The sequence below is a fragment of the Urocampus carinirostris genome, chromosome 5 (genome assembly GCF_059441175.1).
Source record: "Urocampus carinirostris isolate Australia breed hairy pipefish chromosome 5, RoL_Ucar_1.0, whole genome shotgun sequence".
In the NCBI taxonomy this organism is placed as follows: domain Eukaryota; kingdom Metazoa; phylum Chordata; class Actinopteri; order Syngnathiformes; family Syngnathidae; genus Urocampus; species Urocampus carinirostris.
The window spans coordinates 34,018,681-34,044,919 of record NC_142353.1 but is presented as its reverse complement, the minus strand read 5'-3'; the positions used below and the strand labels follow the sequence as shown (position 1 = coordinate 34,044,919).

The 26,239-nt window shown below is 41.9% G+C and overlaps 2 protein-coding genes across 3 annotated transcripts; one reads left to right on the top strand and one right to left on the bottom strand.

The window, feature by feature from the left end:
- Positions 1 to 304: 304 nt before the first annotated feature.
- On the bottom strand, positions 305 to 15,566 carry inpp5e (inositol polyphosphate-5-phosphatase E). The gene is made up of 10 exons (XM_088336527.1): positions 15,424 to 15,566; positions 14,477 to 15,237; positions 11,773 to 11,896; positions 11,614 to 11,711; positions 8,883 to 9,127; positions 8,662 to 8,769; positions 6,715 to 6,876; positions 6,085 to 6,200; positions 5,872 to 6,008; positions 305 to 3,059 (listed from the first exon to the last, which is right to left on the bottom strand). Exons 2-10 carry the CDS (start codon positions 15,181 to 15,183, stop codon positions 2,933 to 2,935), a joined length of 1,824 nt encoding a protein of 607 aa, XP_088192653.1. The 5' UTR covers positions 15,184 to 15,237; positions 15,424 to 15,566; the 3' UTR covers positions 305 to 2,932.
- Positions 15,567 to 18,792: 3,226 nt separating this feature from the next.
- On the top strand, positions 18,793 to 23,817 carry LOC148366104 (zinc finger BED domain-containing protein 4-like). 2 transcript variants are annotated; one of them, XM_088335158.1, is made up of 3 exons: positions 18,793 to 18,988; positions 21,515 to 22,905; positions 23,111 to 23,817. In XM_088335158.1, exons 1-3 carry the CDS (start codon positions 18,795 to 18,797, stop codon positions 23,500 to 23,502), a joined length of 1,977 nt encoding a protein of 658 aa, XP_088191284.1. In that variant the 5' UTR covers positions 18,793 to 18,794; the 3' UTR covers positions 23,503 to 23,817. The 2 variants fall into 2 exon arrangements, with proteins under 2 accessions (XP_088191284.1, XP_088191285.1); XM_088335159.1 differs by lacking the exon at positions 18,793 to 18,988 and adding an exon at positions 20,107 to 20,241.
- The last annotated feature ends 2,422 nt before the right edge of the window (positions 23,818 to 26,239 follow it).

Sequence of the window (26,239 nt, the reverse complement as noted above, 5' to 3'; positions counted from 1 at the left end):
TCCAACAAAAGTACCTTCTGCCAGTCCCCTCTCAAGACAAATTTGGATTGGGGATAATGGAGTGCTGTTCATTTTAAGTGGGAAAAACTTCAAAAACAGCTGCCAGGCCTGACAAAAGTGCGCTTTACCAGTCTCCACTCACGTTTAATATGCGATCGGGAATAATGGATCACTGCTGCAGAAGTGCAGCGCACTTTTTAAAATGAATATTATTTTAATACACCATGTACTGACGCCACCAAGTATTCAAGTAGGGAATACGGTATTATAGTCAAATAATACAAGTTTGTTTTCGGGAGTGAAATAAGTTCATTGTTAGGTATTTTATTCATGAAAAACACAATTCTCTCCAAATCTTTTTTTTGAAATTAATACAAAAAACACGATTAAGAACAGAAGTTGTAACATCACGGCCTTTTGAAAGATGGTTTGTTTGGCTGACCTAGAATGTTTGGGGCCCTATTTGTTGCCCGGTTGCATTGAATAACAAAAAAATACGATTCCACTTAAACAGAAATTGAAAAAAAGTCCATAATTCATAACCTTGGGTTTTACAAGAAGAGCATAGAGCTGTTTCTTAATATTTCATCCTTTATTAGTTGTTATAAGGTTTATTTTTGTTTTGTGTTGTAAAATTTTAATGACCAAAATTATTTTGCAGACCCCGATTTGAGAACCCCTTTCATAGCCTACGTTCCATCAGTTGAAGCCGACAAAACAATACGTGCACTGGTCACAAAACCGATGAAAAGAAAACTGTGGTAGGATTTGGTTGTCGTCATGTCGGAGAAAATAATGAGTGATCATAAATTGAAGTTTTATAGGATCACAACGAAAACTCCTGTGCAAAGAAAAAGAAGAGTAGTGGTTAAATGCATTAAAGCGAAAAGATTGGACCGGGGCACTCATCAAGAGGCTCACGTTTGCAGCGCACACTTCATATCAAGTTCGAGAAATTAAACGTTTATGATTGTTGCTATCGAGTCCATAGTACCCATTCTATCAGAAAAGTATCTCGTTATTTTCTTAGCTTCAGTTAACTGTTGTGTAGCCTAAATGCCATGAAAAGATGCTTCTCCTAAAAAAACCTGAACAATAAATACAAGAATAAATTAAATAAATGACTTGGATTGTGTGCCCAACATTCTTTCCGAGCAGCCGCACAGTGTTTACAAAGCTAACCTTGGCATTTAGGCTACATGCTAACAGTTAGCTAAAGCTTTTTTTTCCCAAACCTTCAACCCTGCGGCTTATTCAGTGATGCGGCCAATTTGTGTAATTTTTCTAACAGCCGCCAGCGGCGCTCGAGTACGAAAGGTAAGATTTAGACCGGTGGAATATATGCGCCGAGGAAGACTGCAACGTCTTAGCTTGTGCACAAATTAAATTAGCGTAGATATATCCTCATCATGCAAATTGCAAAAAGAAAGGCACATGACGCAGCTTTCAAGCTAAACGCAATCGAACAGTCCGATAAAGAAGGAAACAGAGCTACTGCACGTAAATTTTACTTTGCGAGCGTGTTGCTAGCGTGTTTTTGAATAAGGGAGCGTGGAATGACGTTTATATGACAAAGTCTCTTTCCCATACTGAAGGAAGACGACTGATGACGTCAGTTATAAGGAGGAAGACGAGGACGGTTTACCGTGATATCTACATGTACGGTATGTTTTTTTTAACTGACCGTTTACTGTGTTGCAAGCGTGTTGCTAGTAGCGTTTTGCTACCCTTCAAAGGCACGGTTTGGGATGAAAGTTATAATATTATTAAAGCTTTGAAAACTCGCTGTACCGTCTTTCTTTGTAAATATGTGTAACCATGTATAATATGTATTTGCAACTGTATATTTTTGTAATGTATTTATTTCAGAGACTTATTCTGATATGTTTTCCACGGGCGAATCAAAAAGGAGCGAAAACAACAGGGGCTGACAGGAAGTGGAGTAAAGGTGAGACGTGTTTGTGGACGCAGCGGACAATAGTGGATATATATTTTTCCCACCCTTACCTTTGGAAATATACATTTTTTTTCCTTGGATTATTTTCAACGGGACCCGGACTCTGCATCAAACCTTAAGTACCGGTATCATTTTCCGTTTATTTTGCCGGCTGTGGTTTTTGGACTGTGTACTTTATATTCAGTTACAATCGCAGGACTCGCAGTCGGGTTTGGGTTAATTTTGTGATTGTGTTACATGTTTTAATGTGGGCGCATGCTGCTTATATACAGGTGCGGCTTGTGTAAGTACAAAAGCGGTTATCCTCTTAAAATGTGGTGGGTGCGGCTTATAATCAGGTGCGCTCTATAGTCCGGAATTTACGGTAAGTTCTATAGACTCAATAGCAACATAAACATTTAATTTCTCTTACCCGACATGAAATGTGCGCTGTAAACCCGGGCACTTTTGATGAGTGCCTCGGTCCAATCTTTAAGCTTTAATGCATTTGACCACAACTCTCTTCCTTTTCTATGATCAGGAGTGTCCTTTAAAACTCCAATTAGCGATCACGAACGTTTTTTCTCCAATTCTGGAACAAACACAACATGACGACAAGCAAAAATGACAGCTTTCTTTTCCTCAGTCTCCTGACCAGCGCAAGTACCGTTTTGCCTGCAGGCTAAACGCTGCCCACCGGAAACGTCACAACGTTTCCAACCAATTAAAAGGATCTCGAAGGCATCTGGTTAAAGCCCTCACACAATCATTTTTAAAATGAAAAGAAACTAGCAGCTGCTCATGATAACAAATGAAAAGGAAATCATCTTTTCTCTGTGATGTCTTTTAAAAAAAGACGTCTCGTGACTCGAAGTCCAAAGGCATCACATTAATACTGACGTCGAATTCCGGGTAGGTCGAGGTTCCCGCCCTCGAACGCTCTCCGTTCAGACTAGTGGGTGGCGCTGAGGTACCCTTTGTAGTTTCTTGAAAACATCAGGAGAGGACGCACACGCTGCTTTGGTTTTTCATGGCCTCCCTCATCTTCAGTTCTCTGCTAATTCTCCTCTTGATGCCCTCCAGGTACAGGCTGCGGTCAAACTGGCCTGCTCCCAGTGGAATGCTGGGAAAACACGTTGGAATCGCTCAACAAATATGGATGTGTGATCGCTTGGAATTGGAATATTTTCAAACGACATTTCTAGATAAACACTTTCACGTGCATTTGTGCACATCTATTCTCCTTTTACATAGAGTAGACGTCCAAGATACAACACTATTCCATTCTGATGGTGGGTCCTTAAGTAAAATTTCCAGATAGCTAATACAATCCCCAGATAAAACCATTAAAAAAACAAAATAGTACATACTAAATACTACACATGTGAAAAATATGAGCAAACAAATAACATTATAAAGAAATACACATGTAAATTTTTGTGCGATGTGACAAGAGCTGGTGGAGTGGAGTAGCGGATGGATGCAGGGTGGGGCGGGAGACGACGACGCTGATTAAAACGAAGTTGTTTGTGGACTTCCAATTTTGAGAATTCTTTAAAAGTGTCTTTACTTTAATCGCCTCCTTATTTTTAAAGGTGTTGTACGCAAGTGGAATCTTTGCTACTCTCTCCTGGCTTAAAGTCATGATCGCAGCCTCCGACATCTCATTCCCCAAGTACTATTAAAGTCTTTTTTATTTCATCTTTTTGGGAGTGTCTATTTGCAAATGGACTATTTGAAGCACTTCTCTTACTTTTTCCATTTTCAGCCAAACTAACAAAAAAAAAAAGAAAACAGGAACAAACATATCCCTCTTCACCGTGTCCTAATGTTTTGCGAATCCCGGAACAGCCATTCTAAAAGTAAGTAAAATCGGATAGGCGCGGTGGAATTTTTTATAAAGGCTCTTTGAACTCCGTTGGACATTGTTAACACAATGGAGAAAATATTCTACTTTCAACTCTTTAAAAACACCTCAAACGTTGCACACCAACTTTTGTCATTCTCCCGATTCTCGATCGCTTCACAGCATTGCAAGTTTTATTTTCGTGCTTATCTTGTTTTTGCTTCTCCCTTTAGCATCACTGCAGGTTTTGGGACCCATGGCTTTTGTATGAGAGGAGTGAAGTTAAGCGGAGGGGCTGAATACAGTATTGAATGCAAAGTCTTTATGAGGCAGAAGAGATGAACTGAATAAAAACAAATGGATGGGCATTGTGGGAGGTAGTTCAGCCAAATGCATTTTGATGTTTTGATGATGCCATGAAGCAAACCAACAGCAGACCAGCATCGTATGTGCTGTCGACTAATAACAGACGGCCATCTTAGAAATATAACTCATCAGTTTTTGAGAACATTGAATGGCGGGGACACAAGAACACCACAAAGTTTGAATTTTATATGTTTTAAGGCACGTGAAATAATTAACTCTTGGTGTCGGATAATCGGGAAAATATTGTAAAAAGTGGCAGAAAAATCATCTTCTCCAGACCATAAAGCAGGGGTCAATTGAGGCCCTCACGATGATAGTTTGAGGCCCTGGGCTCAATATGAGAGTTAAAGGGACAGTATGTATCATTTGACCACTAGATGTTGCAGTATTTTGTCGCGAATACTAGTGCCGAACATCACAAGTAAATGATGAAAATTACGGAGACTCGGTGACCATAGAGCACCAATTCTCGCACAGCCTTTCGCCAGGTTTTTGTTTTTTGGGGTACCCGTAGCAGCAAGACAGGGGAGAATAAGTAAGGCTCATGTTATGGAAGATGAATCCAAATTTTTTTGGACTTACGATTAGTGAGAAACGAGGCAAATTCATACGATAGTTAATGTATTTTTGCTCATTATTTAAATCCGTATCCTTTTTTTTTCATGTATGACATTTCTTTACCACTAGGAGGCACTGCATAATGCACACTGTCTCTGTGAGTGCAGCCCTGGGGGATTATCGATTCATTTATTACTGATCTATTGATTTATTCTTAATGTTTTTTTATGTTATTATTTTGTGTAAGGAATTGAAAAAATAAGATGTTCCAAAACGGTGGAATGTTTTTATCCAAACATTTTGGTGAAAAACCCGATTTGGCCCAAACTCGCCTACCTGGACCCTAGCTTCGACAGACCCCAGGTAAATTGTGTTTGAGACCGTTGTATCTCCTGGTCTACTCCTATTTTTTTTCCTATGTCCCATCCATCCATCCACCCATCTATTCTCTGCACCGCTTATCCTCAGTAGGGTCTCGGGGTGCTGGAGCCCACCCCAGCTATCTTCGGGCAATGGGCAGGGGACACCGTGAACTGGTTGCCAGCCAGTCGCAGGGCACACAGAGACAAACAACTCACTCGCTCATTCACACCTAGGGACAATTTGGACCGACCAGTTAACCCTACATGGATTTTTTTTTTTTTGAATGGGAGTAAATGCGAACCCTGCACAGGAAGGGAGGTAGCTGGATTTGATCCCATCCATTATCTGCACCGCTTATCCTCAGTAGGGTCGCGGGGGTGCTGGAGCCCATCCCAGACATCTTCAGGCAGTGGGCAGGGGACACCCTGAACTGGTTGCCAACCAATCGCAGGGCACACAAAGACAGACAACTCACTTGCTCATTCACACCTTGGGACAATTTGGACCAGGCCAATTAACCTGACATGCATGTTTTTGGAATGTGGGAGGAAACCGGAGTGCCCGGAGGAAACCCACGCAAGCACGGGGAGAACATGCAAACTCCGCACAGGAATGTTGGTAGCTGGGTTTGAACCCATGACCCCAGAACTGTGCCGCACACGCGCTAACCACCGCTCCGCCGTGCTGCCCCGGATTTGATCTCATGACCTCAAAATTGTCCCGCGGACGCGATAACCACTCAGCCCCGTCCCGCCCCCCTATTTCCCTCCGCAACCAATCAAAGTGTGTCATGTTTCCTCACGTGTCTCTGCCCGCCTTCAACTTAACGTGGTAGATGCCGATCACGGGCCGGTGGTCCGATGTTTTGATACTGGAGCAGCTGGAATATTTCAGCACGTGGATGTCGTCAGCGTACCTGGTCCGGAACAAGATCCTGTCCTGAAGAAGGAAACCAAATAGAGGTTGTTTTTTTTTGGGGGGGGGGGATGGCTTGATTGGGAGAAAAGCTTGTTACAGTGTACGACGGCGTCCTTTGTTTGGTGCTAGTGTCATACACATCGCTGCCAATATCAAATTTGTACGTGGGCAGAAAGTGGATGTTGGCCTCCTGGAAGCCTTTGAAGATAGAACCTGGAAACAGGAGATAAACGGCATTCAATTGTTTAACTTCTTGATCAACGGGGTATGTAAGGCTGCTTGAAATCCTTGAAAATGCTTGAATTTGAATGTTTTCAAGGACCACCAAGCCCAGAAAACGGAGAGTTCAGAAGTGAAGCTAGAGAGGTGTGATAGGAGGGTAATCAGGACAAGTGACACCAGGTGTGGGTGGAAAACAGAGCCAGGAAGTAACCAAAAAAGGGCAAATGGGAGAGGGTACGGGGAGGAAATCAAACCTGACTGGATGACTGTGAAAAAAATTATTGAATTTGGCCATGAAAAAGGTCTAGGAACCCTGGAACTAGCATCAAGCCCAGACAACAGAGTTGATTAGTGAAGCTGGAGAGGTGTGATAGGAGGGTAATCAGGACAAGTGACGCCAGGTGTGGGTGGAAATCAAAGCCCGGAAGTGACAAAATAGGGCAAGTGAAAAAGGGTGGGCGGAGAAAATCAAACCTGACTGCAGGACTGGGACAAATCTACATACCGTCTTTCATTTCCTTGGTGAGCTGGTCGTGCTCCATCAGGGCTTCCATGCCATCCCCGGACGCACTCTTGATGATGCTCTCCACGCTGGCCCGCTCCTGACCCAGACGGAAGTTGAAGTCCCCGAACCAGAAGACCTGGTCGAACCTTGTGGTGACGTCGGCTATGTGGCACAAACACAAAAGCACAAAAGGTACTCAAAAAAGGAACCCTCGAATGCTTTAGGACCTCTTTTGGTGAGCCCCAGAATGATCTTCTTTGATGGGGTCTTTCTCAAAGTCACTAATATTCTTCTTAATCCAGTAGCTCAGAGGTAGAGGTGGGCATAGTAGTCAAAACCTTTACCCAAGTAAAAGTACTTTTACTTTAGAGTATGGCTCAAGTAGAAGTAGGAAGAAGTCATCACAATAATCACTTGAGTAAAAGAAAACAAGTACTTGGTGAAAAAATACTCAGAAACTGGAGGAAAATGTATTTGTATCTCTTTCACTCTGTCTCTCTTTTTCTCTGTCTTTGTTCCTCTTTGTCTCTTTCTCTCTGTGTCTTTTTCTCTGTCTTTGTTCCTCTTTGTCTCTTTCTCTCTGTGTCTTTTACCATCTTATGCTATCTTCATTTATTTTATTTTCTCTTTATCTCACTGCTTTCCCCTTCTCTCTTTCTACCTTCTTTCTCTCCTATTTGCTTTCCTTCTCTCTCTTTTTCTCTTTGTATTTCTTTCTCTTTCTTCCCCCTGCTCTTTTGATCTCTTGTTTCTCACGTTTTCTCTCTCCTTGTCCCACACGCTTTTTTTTCTCCTTCCTTGTCCCACACTCTCTTTTCCCATCTTTCTTTCTTTTATTTTTTTCTTTTTTCTTTCTCCTCAATCTACCAGGCCAGCCCCTGAGAGAACGTTTGTTCTATTATGTGGCCCCCGCGTTAAAATGAGTTTGACACCCCTGCTTTAGAAAGACATTTTAGCTAACACACACCCCCACCCCCTTTTTATATTTATTTATTTTTAAAATGTAAACTTTTTTTTCTGCCAAAATATTTCCATCGGCAGGTAGTATTGAGCATTTTATTATTTTTCTCATGTTATTAGAAAAAAAGAAGTTTTAAATCATTGGGAACAGGTTTGAAATGATATAAATGATAAAATTACAGCAAAATTGGTTAATGTAATAATTTCACGAAAAAAAAAACAAGAAAGGACAATACGAGAAAAAACACTGCTTTATAATATTAGGACAGCCTTTCGTAACGTTTTGTGTTGCAGCACCCCCTAGAGGACAAAAAGGGACCATACTCTTTCATGGTGAATTGATCCCGTTTGAAAAGGTTATTGAATTTATTAAATCAATAAGTGAACAAATGATTCTGGAAATACAATAAATTCATTATTGATGTTAATTAAATTAATTCAATTTACCTTCCCGTTAATTTTTTGAGTAAATACACAAAATTACCTTAAAAAACTCTTCCCCGGACACCCAAAACCTACTTTAATATGAGTCTGGTAATAAATGGGCCACTTTATCAGGCTAAAATTTAAAATCAAATTCTAAAACTTAGGAAGAAGGAATTTGTAAGATGCAACTGGACCTTTTGAAAATAAATAAATAGATCGGACTTTGTAGAGCGCTCGTCTTGGGATCAAGAGGTCGCAGGTTCGATTCCCGGCTCCTCCGTGTTATATGTCGAAGTGTCCACGGGCAAGACACTGAATCCCTAATCCCCCCAATAAACAGGTAGGCGCTTTGCACGGCTGACTCCCTATTGGTGTGCGAGTGTGTGTGTGAATGGGTAAGTGTGAAGCACATTGTAAAGCGCTATGAGAAGTCTTCATTGACTTGAAAAGCGCTATAGAAATGCAGACCATTTACAATTTACTTAATTCCTACTTATTTGATTTGCTGGTGCAGTGCTCTCATTTTTAGATGACCCAGCACAATTTGGCAATTTTCCTTACATGAAGTGGAGCGGTAGGGGTTGGTATCCGGGAGTCCCTTAGGCAGAGCCAAGGCCTCCACGATCTTGTTATAGTCCAAAATCCTTTCGTACACTTTGGCATCTCCAGCTGGGAAAGAAAAGTATAAACCTTTAGTTTTCTTTGTCGCTCACGACCACATTCTAGATCTCGTCAGCTTTTGGAACGTTCGAAATCTTCTAAAATCTGCTTCGGGCGCTCACAGGTGAAGTGCGACGTGATGAAGAGAAAGGAGGTCCCGAAGAAGGTGAAGGCCACGGCCACGGCCCCTTTGGTCTTGATCTGCGAGATGATCCTGGTGGTGACGGTGGCGTGCTCCACCTCCGAGCAGAACCAGATCAAGTCCCGGCGGATGAAAACATTGAGGTACAAAACGCCGTGCGAGGCCGTGTACAGCATGACGTAGTGTGGACCCAGACACTCCTGGAGGCGGGTCTCCCACTCCCTCCTACACACAAATGTATAGATGCAGCGCCTGGCCTTTTTGGCATATTGTCACATTTCAAGCTTCAAACTTTCATTCATTCATTATTTGCACCGCTTATCCTCAGTAGGGTCGCGGGGGTGTTGGAGCCCATCCCAGCTATCTTCAGGCAATGGACATGGGACACCCTGAACTGGTTGCCAGCCAGTCGCAGGGCACACAGAGACAGGCAACTCACTCGCTCATTCAGAGCTAGGGACAATTTGGACCGGGCCAATTAACCTGACATGCATGTTTTTGGAATGTGGGAGGAAACCGGAGTGCCCTGAGGAAACCCACGCAAGCACAGGGAGAGCATGCGAACTCCACACAGGATGGTTGGTAGCTGGATTTGAACCCATGACCTCAGAACTGTGCCGCACACGCACACCCTGAATTGGTTGCCGGCACTCGCTCATTCACACCTAGGGTCAATTTGGACCGGCCAATTCACCTGACATGCATGTTTTTGGAATGTGGGAGGAAACCGGAGTGCCCGGAGGAAACCCACGCAAGCACGGGGAGAACATGCAAACGCCACACAGGAGGTTCGATCTCATGACCTCAAACTTATAAATCCAAAAAAACTCAAAAATATTTTCAAAGAATCAACAACAAGTCGTACCAAATGACTTCAACATTTCATTATAATAACAACGAAAAAACTGAAAAGTAGGTGTTGCAAAAATATTTGCCCAATGTTCTCTCATCACAGCCAACTGACTCCAGAAGTTCAATGATGATTTCTGAATGATCCAATATCGATCTAAATGACTAACCATGACAGAAGTGCACCTATGGATCAATAATTCTCAGTCAAAATGCACCTGCCCTGTGATGTGCTCAGAGCTCTACAGACAGCATTATGAAGACCAAAGAACACACCAGGCAGGTCCGGGATAAATTTGTGGAAAGGTTCAAAGCAGGAATGGCATGTAAGACTTCACAACATTTGTACATCTCCCAAAGCACTGTGGGAGCTATGACATCTAAACAGGAGGGAATAAACCACTGTAAACCAACCAAGACCTGAACCTTTGGCCCAAACAAAGAGACAACTAATTAGAGAAGCAACCAAGAGACCCATGATCACATTGAATGACTAGCAGTTATACACAGCTGAGTTTGGACAATCTGTGCATAAAACAACTATTAGTTGTACTCATGCATAAAGAGTGGCAATAATAAAACCCTTTCTGAAAGAATACCATAATAAAGCTTGTTTGGCGTTTGCAAGGAGCCACATAGGAGACACAAATAACATGTGGAACAAGGTGCTCTAGTCAGATGAGACCAAAATCAAACTTTTTGGGCTGAATGCAAAGTGTTATGTTTGGCGTAAGCGTCACACTGCACCCTGAAAACACCATACCCACTATCAAACATGGTGGTGCTAGAATCATGCTCTGCGGCTTGCTATTCTTCAGCGGGGACTGGAAAGATCGTTTAAGAGTTAATGGGAAGATGGATGGATCCAAATACAGAGTGATTCTGGCAGAAAATCTGTAAGGCGTCTGCGCGAGACCTAAAAATGGGGCACGGGACAAAAAATCTAAACATAAAGCAAAATCTACAATGGAATGGTTTAGAACTAACAAAATAAAGGTGTTAGAATGGCCAAGCCAAAGTCCAGACCTCAACCCTTTGGAGCATTTGTGGAAAGTTCTGGAAAATGAGCTGCAGAAACGATCACCATCAAACCTTAATGAACTGGAGGTGTTTGTAAGGAATAATGGGTAATTTTTTATGTTTCAAGATGTGTAAAACCTCTAGACATACTCAAAAAGACTTGTTACTGTTATGGCAACAAAAGGAGGTTACAGGGTATAACTCAAAGGGGGGCACTATTTTTGCAACACCTACTTTTCAGTATTTTATTTGTTAGAACACTCAAAAATGCAGAATGAATTTTGTTTCTTTTCATGATCGTTTCTCGCATGTTGTTGATTCTTGGAAAATATTCAGGGTTGGGTGGGGTTACTTTAACTTGATTACTTTCAATTACTTTTGGATTACTCCAATACCAAATATGCTAATAAAAGACAAAAGAAACTAAATATGAATAAAATTATGACTCACAACACGTGGTTAGCTTTCTCTCCTGGCTTTGATCTCCGGCAAAACTAACATAAAATGCGACAGAAACAAAATGAAAATAAATCCAAACAGCTTGCCAACATCGTTTTTGCCGTTCTATGTATTCCGTTACTCCCCAAGCCTGCACAAAATTTAGTCATTTTATTCATATTTAGTTTCTTTTGTCTTTTATTAGCATATTTGGTATTGGAGTAATCCAAAAGTAATTGAAAGTAATCAACCCTGAAAATATTTGAGTTTTATTTATCAATAAGTTTGAAGCCTAATATGGCAATATGTAAAACGTTCTAGGGGGTAAGGGGGGGGGCTCAATACTTTTGCAAGCACTGTATATTTTGAGGCACAAAGTAATTCAACACATCAAAGCTACATACCTGTCAGCACATCCTTCCTGCACCCCAACAACATAAAAATCTTGCGCGTATTCCGAGTCGGTCGGAAGGAGGAGGTCGTCCAGGTTGGAGGGGAGGCCCTGGAGGATAATCGACCATGAAGACAAAACTGAGAATCTCTCGTTCTCTGGATTGTCCTACCTTCTCTCCCTGCATGTTCCAGGTGACCACGTAGATTCCCAGCCTGCGGTCGGGAAAGTAGCGTTTCAGCTCTTCCACCCCCAGCAGGGCACCGCTGCCCAAACCTCCGCCCTCCAGAAAACTCCTGAAAAACATCACAAGCTGATAACCTAATAAGGCAAACGTATAAAACTCGTTTTTTTTCAATTGCATAGTATTTCCCAGTATATATAATATTTCCAGTGTAAAATGACATCAATACAGATAACCATTCAAAAATGACCAAAAATATGTTTGTTTTTTCCCCATAGACTGAAAATCTCTGGGGGAAAAAAGGGTTAGGGTTTAGTGTTAGGCGAGTGGTCAGAAACCTAAGGCACATGAGCCATATATGGCTCTTTTCATGAGCATGTTTGGCTCGAAGATAAATTGGAGCGCACACAGTTATTTGCGGAATTGTTACTCGCCGAGTCAATCGTGGCGCGTGTGGCACAGAGACGAGACTATTTTACACCAGGGTTTGGTCCACTATATATAGGGCACAAATTGGACTACAATTTACAGCAAGGGTGTTAAACATGCGGCAGAGGGTTTGAATCTGGGTGCGAGATAACGCCAAGAGAGAAATGAGCTGCGATTTTAAAAACGTCCACCAGATGTCACCAGAGACAGGCACCACTCCCAAAGCAACCCGAGACGCGTTTCTTTATCTTTTTTTCATTCGGTCTTTCTTTTGCTATTCTTCTTTTTCTCTATTGTTCTCTCTTTTTCATTCTCTTTCTCTTTTCTTTTCTCTTTCAGTTATCTCTTTATCTTACAATTTTTTTCATCTCTTTTTCTTTTCTTTTTCTCTCCATCTCTCTTTTTCTCTTGGTCTCTTTCGCTCTACCTATTTGTCCCTTTTTTTTCTCTTTTTATTTTTCACTCTTTTTGTTTCTCTTTCACCCTCTATTTCTCTCTGTCTCCATTTATTATCCCTGTTCTTTCTCTCTTCTCATTTTCTGTCTCTTTATCCCTTTCATTTTTCTCCCCTTCTTTCTTGTTTTTCTCCCTTTTTCCCCCTCTCTTTTTCTCTCACCATACATTTTTCTCCATTGCCCTTTCTTTCATTCTTCCCATCTCTTTCATTGTCTTTTTATTTCTCACTCTCTCTTCTTTCTTCTTCTCTCTTTCTCTTTATTTCCGTTTCCATGTCTCTTTCTCCCTTTTGGTTTCCCCCTTCTGTCTATCTCTCCCTCTCCCTTTTTATACCTCTTGCTTTTTTCCATTTTTTTCTCACTTTGTCTTTAATTCACTAGTCTGCCCCCTGCGAGTGTGCTTTTTCAATGATGTGGCCCCCCAGCTAAAATGAGTTTGACACCCCTGATTTAAAGTGAAACAGACGCGGTTTTGGCTGGAAATCGCTAAATAATCCATTATATAGAATCTCGTTGAACAATCTATGTTAATTGTTGAGACACTTTATGATGAAAAGCCACATTACAAAGTTTAAACACCCCGAAGCCTTAGCAAAGCACCCAGGGCAATTTTGATTGGGTGAGCGGTAGGAATAGGTGGGGTTATACATACACACACACAGTGCACATTCCTCCTACACTGAAGGTTAATCGTTGGTATCCTCGTTTGTAAAATTTTGTGACATTTTTACCAAAGAACTGTCCTTACACCTGGCAGTCAAATGGAGCCTCAACACTATTAAGTAACTGTGAGACGGGGGGGCTGTTTTTAAGTGGTATTATTGGTATTTCATACAATTTATCCAACATCACACAGTGAAATAAAACGTGCTGAAAAATTAGCTTTTGCCTTAAGAGCAGGTTTGGCGGTTTTGTTGAATTTGGTCTTAACATATGGTATGGCCCTCTCCATGTTTTTTTTTTATATTATTTCTTTTATGGATCTTTGGGTCAAGTTTAGGTTGGGGTTGAGTTAGAGAAGGGGTCAGGAACCTTTTTGACCCAAAGAGCCATAAAAGCAAAAAATGTTTTAAAAAGAAATTGACAGAGCCACATCATTAATTTTCAGACAAAATTGAAAAAACACGCTCTCTAGACAAAAGCTAATTCTTCAGCACATTTGATTCCACTGTGTGTCATTTGATGATTTAATCAAATGTATGAAATGTTAATAATGCCATATCCTGTGTCCCAAATCAATGTAAATATGCCGTTTACAATTTGTCTTCCACCTTCAGTTAAGAGTGTTGAGGCCATTTTTTTCCATGAAATTTGTCCTTAATAACGGTTTCAAAACAATGTGCATGCAAAGTTCTTTTGTAAAAATGTCACAAATGACTGCAAACGATAAGCATATCGTCATATTCACTTTCGGTGTAGACTGCACTGAGCGAGAGAGAGAAGGAAGTGCCTTGCACCGTGTGCAGGGATCCACCCACCTGTACTGCTCAACCAATCAAAGCCAGCATTTTTATTTGTCAGTTGAAATGGTTTCTTATCAAACTTCTACATTAAGTTGCTTCGGCTTTATATGGACCAAAATCGGGATGAAATCACTTGACTTTGGAACGCCACAGAGAGATGTGCAATAGTTACAATTTTATTTCGGAGCCATACGTATTCATGAAAAGAGCAATATGCTCCCGAGCCATAGGTTCCCTACCTCTAAGTTAGAGGTATAGGATTTAGGGGTATATGATATCTGATAGGCCTAATCCATCAACGAGAAAAAAAGAACCTAGCGTTATATTGGTAATTTGGCATTATACCTGTTTCTGACCTCCTGAGGTCTGATGGGGCTCAACACGCTGCTAGTGGACCTCATGGAATTGATGGACAGGCAATCGGAGCCTGCATCGCTCTCACTGAGGTTCCTGTGCAGCAGCAACCTCTCGGAGCTCCTTCTGGCTGCAAGATCCGAGCCATCTTCATCAAGCCTATTTGCAGCCCTCAGCGCCGTCGACATGAAATTGTGCCGCAAGGCGGGAAAAGGCGCCGAGGCGGACTGCACCGGCGACGGTCGCACTCTGGAGGACCGAAACCGGAGCTCCGAGCATTCGCTCTTCGGCTTGGCACGCTCACAATCGGACAGGCTGCCGCCTCTCTTGCGGAATACCACCAGGGGAGCCGCTTTGGCCTCGCTTGCAGGGGAGGTCGAGACTATTTCCTTGAGGGAGTCTGAGGACGATCCCACCGGATCGCTCAGGCTCTCCTGGCTGGATCGCAGCCTCCGTGCTCGGATGCTCTCCTCCGGCATCTTGTTGCCCTTCCACTTGCTGCTGGGCAGCGAGGGAGGACGCGGCTGGTACGGGCTGTCCCCCGCTGCGTTGCGCGCAGCCTGCTGCAGTTTGAGGGCGTTGTTGAACTCTTTGCACATTTTGTGATCCACCGAGGGGGCCTTGGGTAATCGACCGTCGTTGGCCACCGTCGCCGGGCTGCGACGGCCAGGCCTCGCGCCGTCTCCGTTCTCTGTCATCCCTGGATCACTTCCACTCTCGTTTGTAAAATTTCGGGCTGTTTCATTCTCTCGCTTCCAAAAATAAAGCAGACATACGTATTTAGATTCGCTTAAATCTGTACACAACGACTTAAACAATGTACTGTTGCTAGCAAGCTAAACTAGCAATCACTGTTTAAAAAACAAACAAACAATCGCATCCTCACTTTCTTTATCCATTATTATAACATCTATCAATATAATAAATTCAAAACTTACAGTATTTTTTTTACCGAAGTTTTATCATCAACCCCCGGAGCGTCTAAATTGTAAACAGCAACAAGTAGCCGGGAGACTTCCTTAGCAACGTTTGACAACAACTGCTTCGTTTCCAAGAGGAAGTAAGCAAAGTTGGCAGAGAGGTTCTGCACTGCCTCACAGTGGTCGGTGTGTGTCTTACAAGCACTTTTAACATAGGGCAAGGGTGTAAGATTTTTTGAGTTCTGGGGCCAAAAGTCACGTGGGGCAGGACTCGAACACGAGAGAGAAAGAGAGAGAGAGAGAGAGAGAGAGCAAGAGAGAGAGAGACAGACAGACAGACAGACAAAGAGAAAAAAGGGAGAGAGCTAGAGAGAGAGGCAGACAGAAAAAGAGAAAACAGGGAAAGAGCTAGAGAGAGAGAGAGCTAGAAAGCGAGAGAGAGAAAGAGAAAAAAGTGAGGGAGCTAGAGAGAGAGCAAGAGAGAGGGAGAGAGAGAGCTAGAAAGCGAGAGAGAGAGAGAGAGAGAAAGAGAGAGAGAGAGAAAGATAAAAAAGTGAGGGAGCTAGAGAGAGAGCAAGAGAGAGAGATAGAAAGCTAGAGAGAGAGAGCTAGACTGCTAGAGAGAGGGAGAAAGACACAGAGAAAAAAGGGAGAGAGCTAGAGAGAGAGAAAAAGAGAAGAGAGAGCTAGAAAGCTGGAGAGAGAGAGAGACATACAAAGAGAAAATAGGGAGAGATCTATATATATATATATATATATATATAGAGAGAGAGAGAGAGAGAAAGAGAGAGACAGAAAAAGGGTAGAGGGCTAGAAAGACAGACAGACAGACAGACAGACAAACACAAAAAAGGGAGGGAGCTAGGAGAGCAAGAGAGAGAGGGAGCTACAAAGCTAGAGAGAGAGAGGGGAAGAGCTAATGAGAGAGAGACAGACAAAGAGAAGAAAGGGAGAGAGATAGAGAGAGAGAGAGAGAGAGACAAAGAGAAAAAGGAAGAGAAGTAGAGAGAGAGCAAGAGAGAGCTAGAAAGCTAGAGAGAGAGAGACAGACAAAGAGAAAAAGGGGAGGGAGCTAGAGAGAGAGACAGACAAAGAGAAAATAGGAAGAGAGAGAGAGACATAGTGCTACAAAGCAGCATGTTTGCGTTATTCCCGCTGTAGTAACAAATAGGAGAATTCCAAATGTTTTTGATGAAAGGTGTAATTTATTACAATTACCTGTATACATGTTTTTGAAAATTGTACTGATTTTATACTTATGATTTAAGAAGTATTTAATGATCAAGAGTTCAAAAGAAATGCAATACTTACATTCACATTTCGGTAAGTGTAGGACAATGGGGATGACCATAACACCTGACAAATCAACAAGAAAATTAATGAAGAAAGATATAATGTTAAATAATTTACTATTTAAATATATGTTGGAATTTTGATTATCATATACAAATGTAAGTACTTGATTTACCAAGATTGGGTATATGCTATTTCATCATATCCGGTTAAAAAAATCTGCACTTCTGTAGTACTATGTTGCTTATTTCTCCCAATCATTTGACAAAAACGTGGGACACAAAAAGAAAAGACAAAGTTAAATTGTGTCATGGAGTTGACATTACAACTCAGATTTTGTAGAACAGATTTTCAATTTTTTAACATTTGATTTAACTTATTGCGCATTAAATTCCACTGATTGGAACGCTTTTTTTAAAATGCTAGAATCTCCATTTTTTTTTAGATTATTTTGTAGGTAGCTCACATGCTGAAAAAGAGTGAGTACCCCTGGTTTAGGGTTAAGGTCGTTATTGGATTAAGAGTTAGGGTTTCGGGTTATGCGTTAAGGTTTGCTCTAGATATAAACGCTATATTACGGCCAAAGAGAACGCGTGGACTGTTAAAAAAACAAACAAGATCATGAAAAAAATGAAGTTTTCGGAGCTCTTAAAGTTTCCACATTTAGAAAACTAGTTCATGTCATACATTTGACTTCGAAGCGCCTTTCAGGACACCCAAGGTCGCTGTACACAAAATATAAAACAACAATAAAACAAGCAAGTAATGAATACAAAATAACAAATTAGAGTAAAAAAAATTGCACAGTATGTGAGGCAGATCATAGGCAAGATGAGAGGCCCCAAGACTGAGCCCTGGGGCACACCTGTGGTCACTGGAGAGCAGTCAGAGAAGGACTTGAGTTGTATGAATTGAATGCTGCCTGTGAGGTACGAATGGAACAATTTGAGGAGTGTGTGGAGTTTGGCAAGTGAAGAGAGCTTGCTGAGAAGAAAGGGTCAGGAAATCGCGTCAAAGGCAGCACTTAGGTCGGGGGGATTAGAATGGAGAGTAAACCAGAATCAGCTGCAGTGAGGAGGTTGTTTCGATTTTGATAAGTGCAGATTTTGTGTTGTGACGCGGACGGAAACCGGACTGAAAGGGTTCCAAAAAACAGTAGGTAGTGAGATGAGGATGAAGTTGGGAAGAGACTACAAGATGAAAGGAAGGTTGGAGATAGGGCGGAACTGGGTTTTTTCAGAATACGAGACCAGGATATTTGTCTGTCGGATGTTTTGTCCACTAGGAGGCTCTCCAACACTTCCATTCACCTTGTACGTTGGAGACCCCTGCAATAGACCGAGTGAATGATTGAGACTAGAGGTAAGATATTAAACCTGAGCCCGACCTGACCTTAATCTAAAATGTCAATCATTACGTTGGGGTGGGGTTGGGCTTCTTTTTCGCTGCCTTTTTTCTTCTTTTCATTATTCCATCATTTTTGTACTTTGTCCCACCGTCTCTCTTAAAGTACCAAACTATATCCTCAAGGATGTGCTGCTGCTGCGGTTTATCCCCCAATTTTCAACCTGTCTAAGTGACGGAGGGCCTTAAAACGATTTCAATCTTCTCACTTTTTCCGATTTGAGGTCATGATTGGGTTTTGAACGGGCTTGAAGGTTTCTCTTGGAATTGAAGGCATTCTGTGCACATTGAGCCACTGCTACTGAAGAATTTTATATGTTTGAGTATAAGGGATTTTGTACGGTCAAATACAAATTACATTTAAATGCAAAATATATCACTGGCTGAGCTGGGATGAAGGGCTGATATGATAATCAGCGCTTCCCAGCGCAAGAGGGGCCTTCATAACCAGACATGGGGACTTGAGACTTAGTGACTTGGACTCGAGTCGACTCGAGTCGCTGTTTTTATGACTTGTGACTTGACTTGGACTTGGCAATCTAAGACTCGGGACTTGACTTGACTTGAGCCACGATGACTTGAATGACTTGCGTGTTCATATATATATATATATTTCATTATTTAAATAATGTTGACAATTACAGTACGGGATGCGGGCTGAGAAACGCTCTCATGTCACGCCCACTCTGCCCATGCGCCACACACCTCCACGGCAACCACCTGAAGTCAGCATGTCTGCTCCGAGGGTAGTAACTTTTGGCTTCAAAAACTTCTGTGAAGAAGGTAAACGGCGAACAGCGCAGTGCAAATTTTGCAACGGGAAAATTTCGGACAGCCAGACCACCACCTCAAATTTCATCCGACATTTGAAGAGCCATTCTGCCCAGTAAGTGTTTGTCAGTGTTAATATCTGTTTGTCAATGTGTTAATATCTGGTGAGTTGGATGTTGGCTAATGTCTGTGAATATTGTCATTCACCCAGGTCATTTTATCCATACAGTTTAGTTGTAGGCAACTGGACTTCTAATTTGAGCTTGAGGAACTTCCATGAGGAACATCTACAGCTCAATCTCTAAAAAGTCCAGTTGCTTACTCTTTGGTTGTTAGCTAAGAGTGAGCGGCAGGGCGATTTAGCCGCTGCACAGGGGGGTTTCAGTTTATCATTGTGACATTCTTATGCAGAGACGAGAGGTTATCGTAACCTGCGTCAATGATGCTTCATTCATTTACTTTTATAAACATTGCAGTATGTTTGAGTAAAACGAATGCATTTGTGCTCATAGTGCCTCGTCTATCCTACAACGGGTAACGCAAAAGACAAGCCAGGCATATTGAGCTAGGAGCTACGGATAAACGGGCTGTCTAATTGAGAAAATAGGGTAGGCTAAGCGGTGAAGTTGAGAAGGACACGTGCACTGTACATGATCAAAAATCAGGGATGTGATTTGACCAAAGTGAAATTATCTGAAAATTAGGCGGGGGTCTGGGGGCCGCGGGCACCCAGCTAGGTCCAGGGCAGTGCCCTGGTGGGGGGAGAAGTGGGGCGAAGCCCCCCGGAGGTCATGGGTTTTCCGTGTTTTTAAGTACTTTCAATGCACTCAGATGACAAAGAAATAGACAAAACAACAGCATACATTTTCAATGTATTTTGAACTATCCCATATAAAATTACAGTTTAAGTCAACTCAAAATCAGTCACATTAAAAAACATTGGACTGCCTTTGCTATTAAAAACTATCACTGAGAATATCATCATATCTAACTCATGTGATTACTAAGTTAACACATAAATCATGTTGAAGAGTTCAAATTTCATGAACAAATAATTGTATCATGACCAAATGAAAAGTAACTCATATTAGAACATACCATAAATGTCTTTGTTATAGAAGAAGATGTTATCTATAAATGAAAGTACTGTAGTGGGTTGTACATAATTCACCCACGGAACCATTGTTTAGTTAGCGAGTTCCTAGGGGGACTCTTAATTCGGCCGGTTCTAGCCACTCTCGTGTTTGTTTTGTTATCGCCAGTTTAAATGTCATTAAAGCAGCTTTCGTTGGCACCTTTGTTTGACACTCCGCTTACGACTCCCGTCTCTGCTCGCTACATTGGATCACGTCGGGGTCACCAACATTTGTAGATAATTCCTTCTCTAACCAGTCCGATCGAAACTTGTTTTTTTACGATCTTAGCAATTTCTTTAACTCGCGGAGCATCTTTGCGTTCGATCTCGGACATCTTTCTTTAAACACTCGGCAAAAACGTGTGAGAAATGAACAATGGCATACTCCTACGCCTTTATAAGGAGCGCGTTTATTGGTCAACACGGAGACTTCAACCAATCGCAAGTACGTTTCATTTCAGTTACGGAAACACTAAAATGGAACGCTGTCGAGACGAAATCGTTTTTTTTACCATTTAAAAGAATCGGAAATTTTAAAATTTTATTTTTGGAGCGAAAGCGGAATTCCGCGAATTAGCGGAAAAATCACATCCCTGAAAAATGTGTCTTTGCCTTAATGTTATAGTCTCAATCTGCATATAATTTGGAAGTGTTGGCAAAAGGGCACCTTCCACGATTGGGGAGAGTGTGGGGTTGGCGGCAGCTGCAGGGGGATCCGCTCTTTTTCACAGGCATGCTGATCGTACATAGTCAAGTCAAAGTCAGTTTTATTTGCCAGTTCCTTCAAATGTACTTGACATAAAACGGAATCGAAATTACGTTCCACACTGTCCTATGCGTAGACATTGACAACAATAAAGTGCAATAAAAGTGCAACAATAAAGCCTGGCTATCGCGACTATTAATAAACTGTGATAAACGTGTGATAAACTCATCACACGAGTTTAGTCTGGCCAACCATCCGAGAGGCTGCGTTGATCAAATGCCTCTGTGTACTACTGGACTATGCTACAACCAATCAGACTACAACGTCATCACGCTAAAACCGCCTCAATCGTGCAGGCTAGATCAAAAGTTATGCCAGTAGTCTCCAAATCAAATAGTGACAATAATGTTAATCCAATCTTATAATTAAGACCACTAAGTCGACAATTATGGAAGTTTTTTTTGTAGTTTTTTTTTAGTAACTTTTTAGTATAAAAATAAATATTAGCTCATTATTTTCTTTAAAAATTTTGATTTCATGGTTGGAAATGTTAAATAAATTGTTTTATTTATTAACTATCACATGGTTAAGATATACCAGCTTTATGAGCATAAAAAAGTAAAAAAATGTGGTAAAAGCTTCAGTTACAGTTGATTTGATATTAAGTAATATCATCCAGAAGATAGATAAAAAAAAATACAGAAAGTTTCAAACAACTGTTTTTTTAACCATATGTCATGATTTCATGTCTGCCCAACCATACAGGACATCTCATTCTTGTTTTTGCATCTGCTTCACAGATATGCAGAGTATGAAAGGACAAGAAACGCCTGCACTGATACTACACAGCCTGCAATATCACAGTTCATCCAGTCTCGTCCTCTGGAAGCATATTCAGCAAATCATCCCAAACAGAAGTCCATAACCAATGCTATTGTTACAGATCTTGTGATTGGATGTAGCATGCCCCTTTCAATGACGGAAAATAAACATTTCAGGCACTTCATGTCTGTGGTCGACTCCAAATACCAGCCTATCTGCCGCAGAACAATAACTTCAACAATAGAATCACTTGTTGCAGACATGCAAGAAAAGATCAAAGTGATTCTTGCTGGTGTAGACCATGTGTCGGTTACCATAGACATTTGGTCAGATAGGAGGATGCGCGGCTTTTTGGGAGTCACTGGCCATGTCTTAACAACCTCAGAAGGAGTCATGCTGAAGTCATACCTGCTGGCATGCAGCAGATTCAAGGGATCTCACACAGGAGAGCGCATTGCTGAAGCCTTTGATTCCCTGTGTGAGGATTATGGCATTCGGAAAAAACTCGACTTCATAATCTGTGATAATGCTGCGAATATGAAGCGAGCATTTTCAGTCTGTTTTCCGAAGGATCAAGATGACGAAGTAACCGATGATGACAATCTGGATGATGAAGAATTGTGGGAAGACCTCTCCAGAGGTGACTGGGAGACTGTGGACCGCACAATCAACAGAGGAAGCCCTAAACGTCAGCAATGCTTTGCGCATACTCTGCAGTTAGCTGTTGGTGATGGTCTCAAGGATGCACGGATCATGAACAGTTCCTTTGCAAAATGCTCCAAGCTTAGCTCTCTCTTGCATACATCCAGCACCTTTAAAGATGCGTTTGAGGAGAAGTTTGATCAGCGAGGGATACCCGCTGCTGTAAACACACGGTGGAATTCAACTTTCCGACAAGTCAAGGCAGTGCTCTCATTCAGTCACCAGGACTTGTGCAGTGTTGTTCAGAACACGGGACACAGTGAGCTGGTCTTCTCAATTAGGGAGTGGAACTTGATGAAGGAACTTTGTGATGTGCTACAGCCATTTGCAGAGGCCACTGATCTTACTCAGGGAGAGAAGATTGTGACGATTAGCTCTGTCCTCCCCTGTGTATTGTCTCTTAACCACCACTTGGAAAGACTCAAGCCGCAAGTGCGCTTCCTGGGAAGCATGATCCATAGCCTGCAATTCTCTTTGAAGAAACGGTTCCGGGGAATCTTCGTTAATGTGAAGATGTTGTCAGCTGCATCAGGGGAAGAGCTGCCATTTGCAGACCCAGTCTACATCAGGTCAGCTGTCCTGGACCCGGCTTTCTCCATGATGTGGCTTCAGCATGATGTGCTTGTCACCGATGATGTCAAGAATAACATTGTTGACATGGTAAAAGGTCAGTGGATTTTTTTTTTTTAACGTGATGTACACTTAGGCGTGTCACCATTATCAAATTATGGAAATGTAATTCAAAACAGTTATATGAGTATTATAATCCATTTTAGAGATGATTTTGCAAGCGTATCAAACTGTGGATGTTCAATTTTGAATAATGCTCATGAGATCTTACGCTTGCCCTTTTTTTTCTTTGTTTTAATTAGATCTGATTCTACGTGAGGTGCAACCTCACACAACATCCCAGAGTCCTGAATTCCTAGAGGAGGAAAGCGAAAGCCAGCAAGAAGACAGCACTGGCCTATTCTCAGGCTACAAAAAACGCCGCAAGCAGGACCCAACCACCAACCCAGAGACACAACTAAATAACTATTTTTCTCTTTGTTGTGGGCAGCCTTGTCTGTCCTTCTGGGACGCAAACAGGGCTGTCCTCCCTGCCCTTTTTCCTGTTGCAATGAAAGCTTTGTCAGTGCCAGCCTCAAGTTCCCCAGTGGAAAGAGTCTTCAGCCATGGTGGAATCATTATGAGACCCCATCGAGCTCGGCTTGCAGATAAGACCCTGTCTAATCTTCTATTTTGCAAATGCAATACCTTGTAAAAAGGGAATGACTGATGGATATACAGTGACTGAGTGAGTGAGTTAATTTGTGTCATTGTGAGTGAGTGAGTGAGTGAGTGAGTGAGTGAGTGAGTGAGTGAGTGAGTGAGTGAGTGAGTGAGTGAGAGTGTGTGAGTGTGTGTGAGTGTGTGAGTGAGAGAGAGAGGAGAAATGTAACAAAGTTTAATAATAATAAGCTATTTGTTTTAGCTGTTATTTGTTTCCTCATAAAAAGGGATTGACTTATGGATATACTGTTTGAGTGAGTGACAGAAAGCGTGTGAGAGAGAAATCTGCAAAGAAAAGAGCAAGAGAAATGTGACAGTTTAATCCTCTGTAAGTTAGTATTTGTTTTAGCTGTTATTGTTACTTTGTAAAAGTAAAAAAAAAGTAAAAGTTTGGGTTTCGATCTACAGATCACTTTTTCTGTCAATAAATACCAAATACTGACGATATCACTGTTTGTTTGAGTCTATGATGTATTTTACTGAACATGAGTATTTAGGATACAAATATTTTATTACAGGTTAGGCACATTAGCCAAGGATGATTACTTGATTTCTTATATATTGCCTTTCACTTTATTAAGATCAGATTCTGAAGCTAAAATTACAACAGTACGCCAAAGGTGACTTGACTTGGACTTGACTTGACCTATTACAGGACTTGACTTGACTTGACTTGACACAGCCTGTGACTTGACTTGACTTGACTTGCCCAAGAAAAAAATACTTGGGACTTACTTGAGACTTGCACATGTGTGACTTGGTCCCATGTCTGTTCATAACGCAGGGGTCCAGTCATCGAGGCGACGAGGTGGAGCCCAGATGGGTGTTCCTGGCCCGCCCATGGGAGGAGCCGGCACGCCAGCTTGGAAGAGCCGTGGGTCGAGAGAAGAACTTGAGAAGATCGGAGAAGATCGAGAGGGCCAATCGAGAGAGAAGGCTCGACGAAGACTCGAGCGACAATAATTCGGCTAATTCGGCTGATTCGATGGAATTCACTTAGTTTATTATTCAAGAAACTAAATCTGCCCCCGTGTGGAAAATGCCGGTCTCTTGTCCATCTTTTCCATCAAGACACGAGATCGCATTGCTAGGTGAATGTAGGTTGTGTTTGGTTAACGGAGTCAGATAACTAATTCGAACAATTTGGCAAACGATACATTTTAATATTTAATTCCTAACACTACTCATGTAGAACTGCACTCCGTGTCTTTTTCTCCAACGGAAGCATTTGACTCCAATCCCGTCGTTAGTCAAATCTCTTATCCGAGAGGCTCTTACGGTCTACGATTTTGCGCTATAACAAAAATATGAATTTCAAAAATCGCGGTACTTCGAACGAGCGACGTCTCGGAGGAGCATATTATTAGAAACCCATCTTTCCTCATTTCATCTTCCTCCACTTCGCCTCAAGAGGAGGTTGATGCTGGGGGGAAATCGATGCCCCGATATGAGACGAGGTCCTTAATGAGGATCAGAAACATCTTCATAAAGACCCCTAATCCAGCACTTAATCCCTCGTTACACAGTCATTTGCATTCACCGGGAGGCCCCGTTGTTCATCCCTCCGTCCGCCTTTGTCTTGGACGGTCTTTGTCATTTAGGCTGCTTTTCTTTTAATCCGAGCGCTCTCATTACACTTTCAGATTGGGTGCAAATTGTGCTTTTGTGTGCAATCCTGCTATATCTCAAATGGAAGACATATGCTTAATTAATGAGGGGGGAGCACACAAAAGACCCTTTTTGGGGAAGTGGGTGAAAAAAAAAAGATGGCTCTCAACTAGGACACTCGGATTAAAATCGGTGGCAAAAGTTGAACTTCTGAAATGATTAAGCGTCTATAGAACTCCAAAGTACCCTTTAAAATGTCTTTTCAAGGGGGCGGATGTGGTAGATTTTTTTCAACCTTGAGTTAGTGTTTTGTAGTTTTCACGTTCGGATGATCAAAGAAGTGGATTCCATAAATGTTGGCACAAAATAAGATGTAGATTACAGTGAAGAATAGTATTTGAACGCCCTGCTATTTTGCCATTGCTCCCACTTAAAAATCATGGAGGGTTCTGAAATTTTCATCACAGGTGCATGTTCATTGTGAGAGAGATAAACTAAAAAGAAAAATCCAGGAATCACAATACAAGATTTTTTAACTTTTTAATTGTGTGATATAGCTGCAAAATGTATTTGACCACCTGAAAAAATGAATGTTAATATTTGGTACAGAAGCCTTTGTTTGCTATTACAGAGGTCAAATGTTTGCTGTAGTCTTTTACCAGGTTTGCACACACTGCAGGAGGGATCGTGGCCCACTCCTCCACACAGATCTTCTCTAGATCAGTCAGGTTTCTGGGCTGTCACTGAGAAAACACAGAGTTTGAGCTCCCTCCAAAGATTTTCGATTGGGTTCAGGTCTGGGACTGGCTGGGCCATGCTAGAACCTTGATATGCTTCTTACGGAGCCACTCCTTGGTTTTCCTGGCTGTGTGCATTGGGTCGTTATTGTGTTGGAAGACCCAGCCAAGACCCATCTTCAATGCTCTGACTGAGGGAAGGAGGTCCATCCCCCAAATCTTACAATACACAGGTCCAGTCACCCTCTCTTTAACGCAGTGCTCTCGTCCGGTCCCATGTGCAGAAAAACACTCCAAAGCATGATGGTACCACCCCTATGCTTCACAGTAAGGATGGCGTTTTTCGGATTGTACTCTTCATTCTTCTCCCTCCAAACAAGCTTA

Excerpts from the sequence above, each read along its gene's own strand:
- inpp5e (XM_088336527.1), bottom strand. The coding sequence starts at position 15,183 with ATGACAGAGAACGGAGACGGCGCGAGGCCTGGCCGTCGCAGCCCGGCG. Across the intron at positions 11,712-11,772 it reads GGAACATGCAGGGAGAGAAG|GGCCTCCCCTCCAACCTGGA; the intron begins GTAGGACAATCC and ends ATTATCCTCCAG. Across the intron at positions 6,201-6,714 it reads CACCAAGGAAATGAAAGACG|GTTCTATCTTCAAAGGCTTC; the intron begins GTATGTAGATTT and ends TCCTGTTTCCAG.
- LOC148366104 (XM_088335158.1), top strand. The coding sequence starts at position 18,795 with ATGCGCCACACACCTCCACGGCAACCACCTGAAGTCAGCATGTCTGCT. Across the intron at positions 18,989-21,514 it reads TTGAAGAGCCATTCTGCCCA|ATATGCAGAGTATGAAAGGA; the intron begins GTAAGTGTTTGT and ends TCTGCTTCACAG. Across the intron at positions 22,906-23,110 it reads CATTGTTGACATGGTAAAAG|ATCTGATTCTACGTGAGGTG; the intron begins GTCAGTGGATTT and ends TGTTTTAATTAG.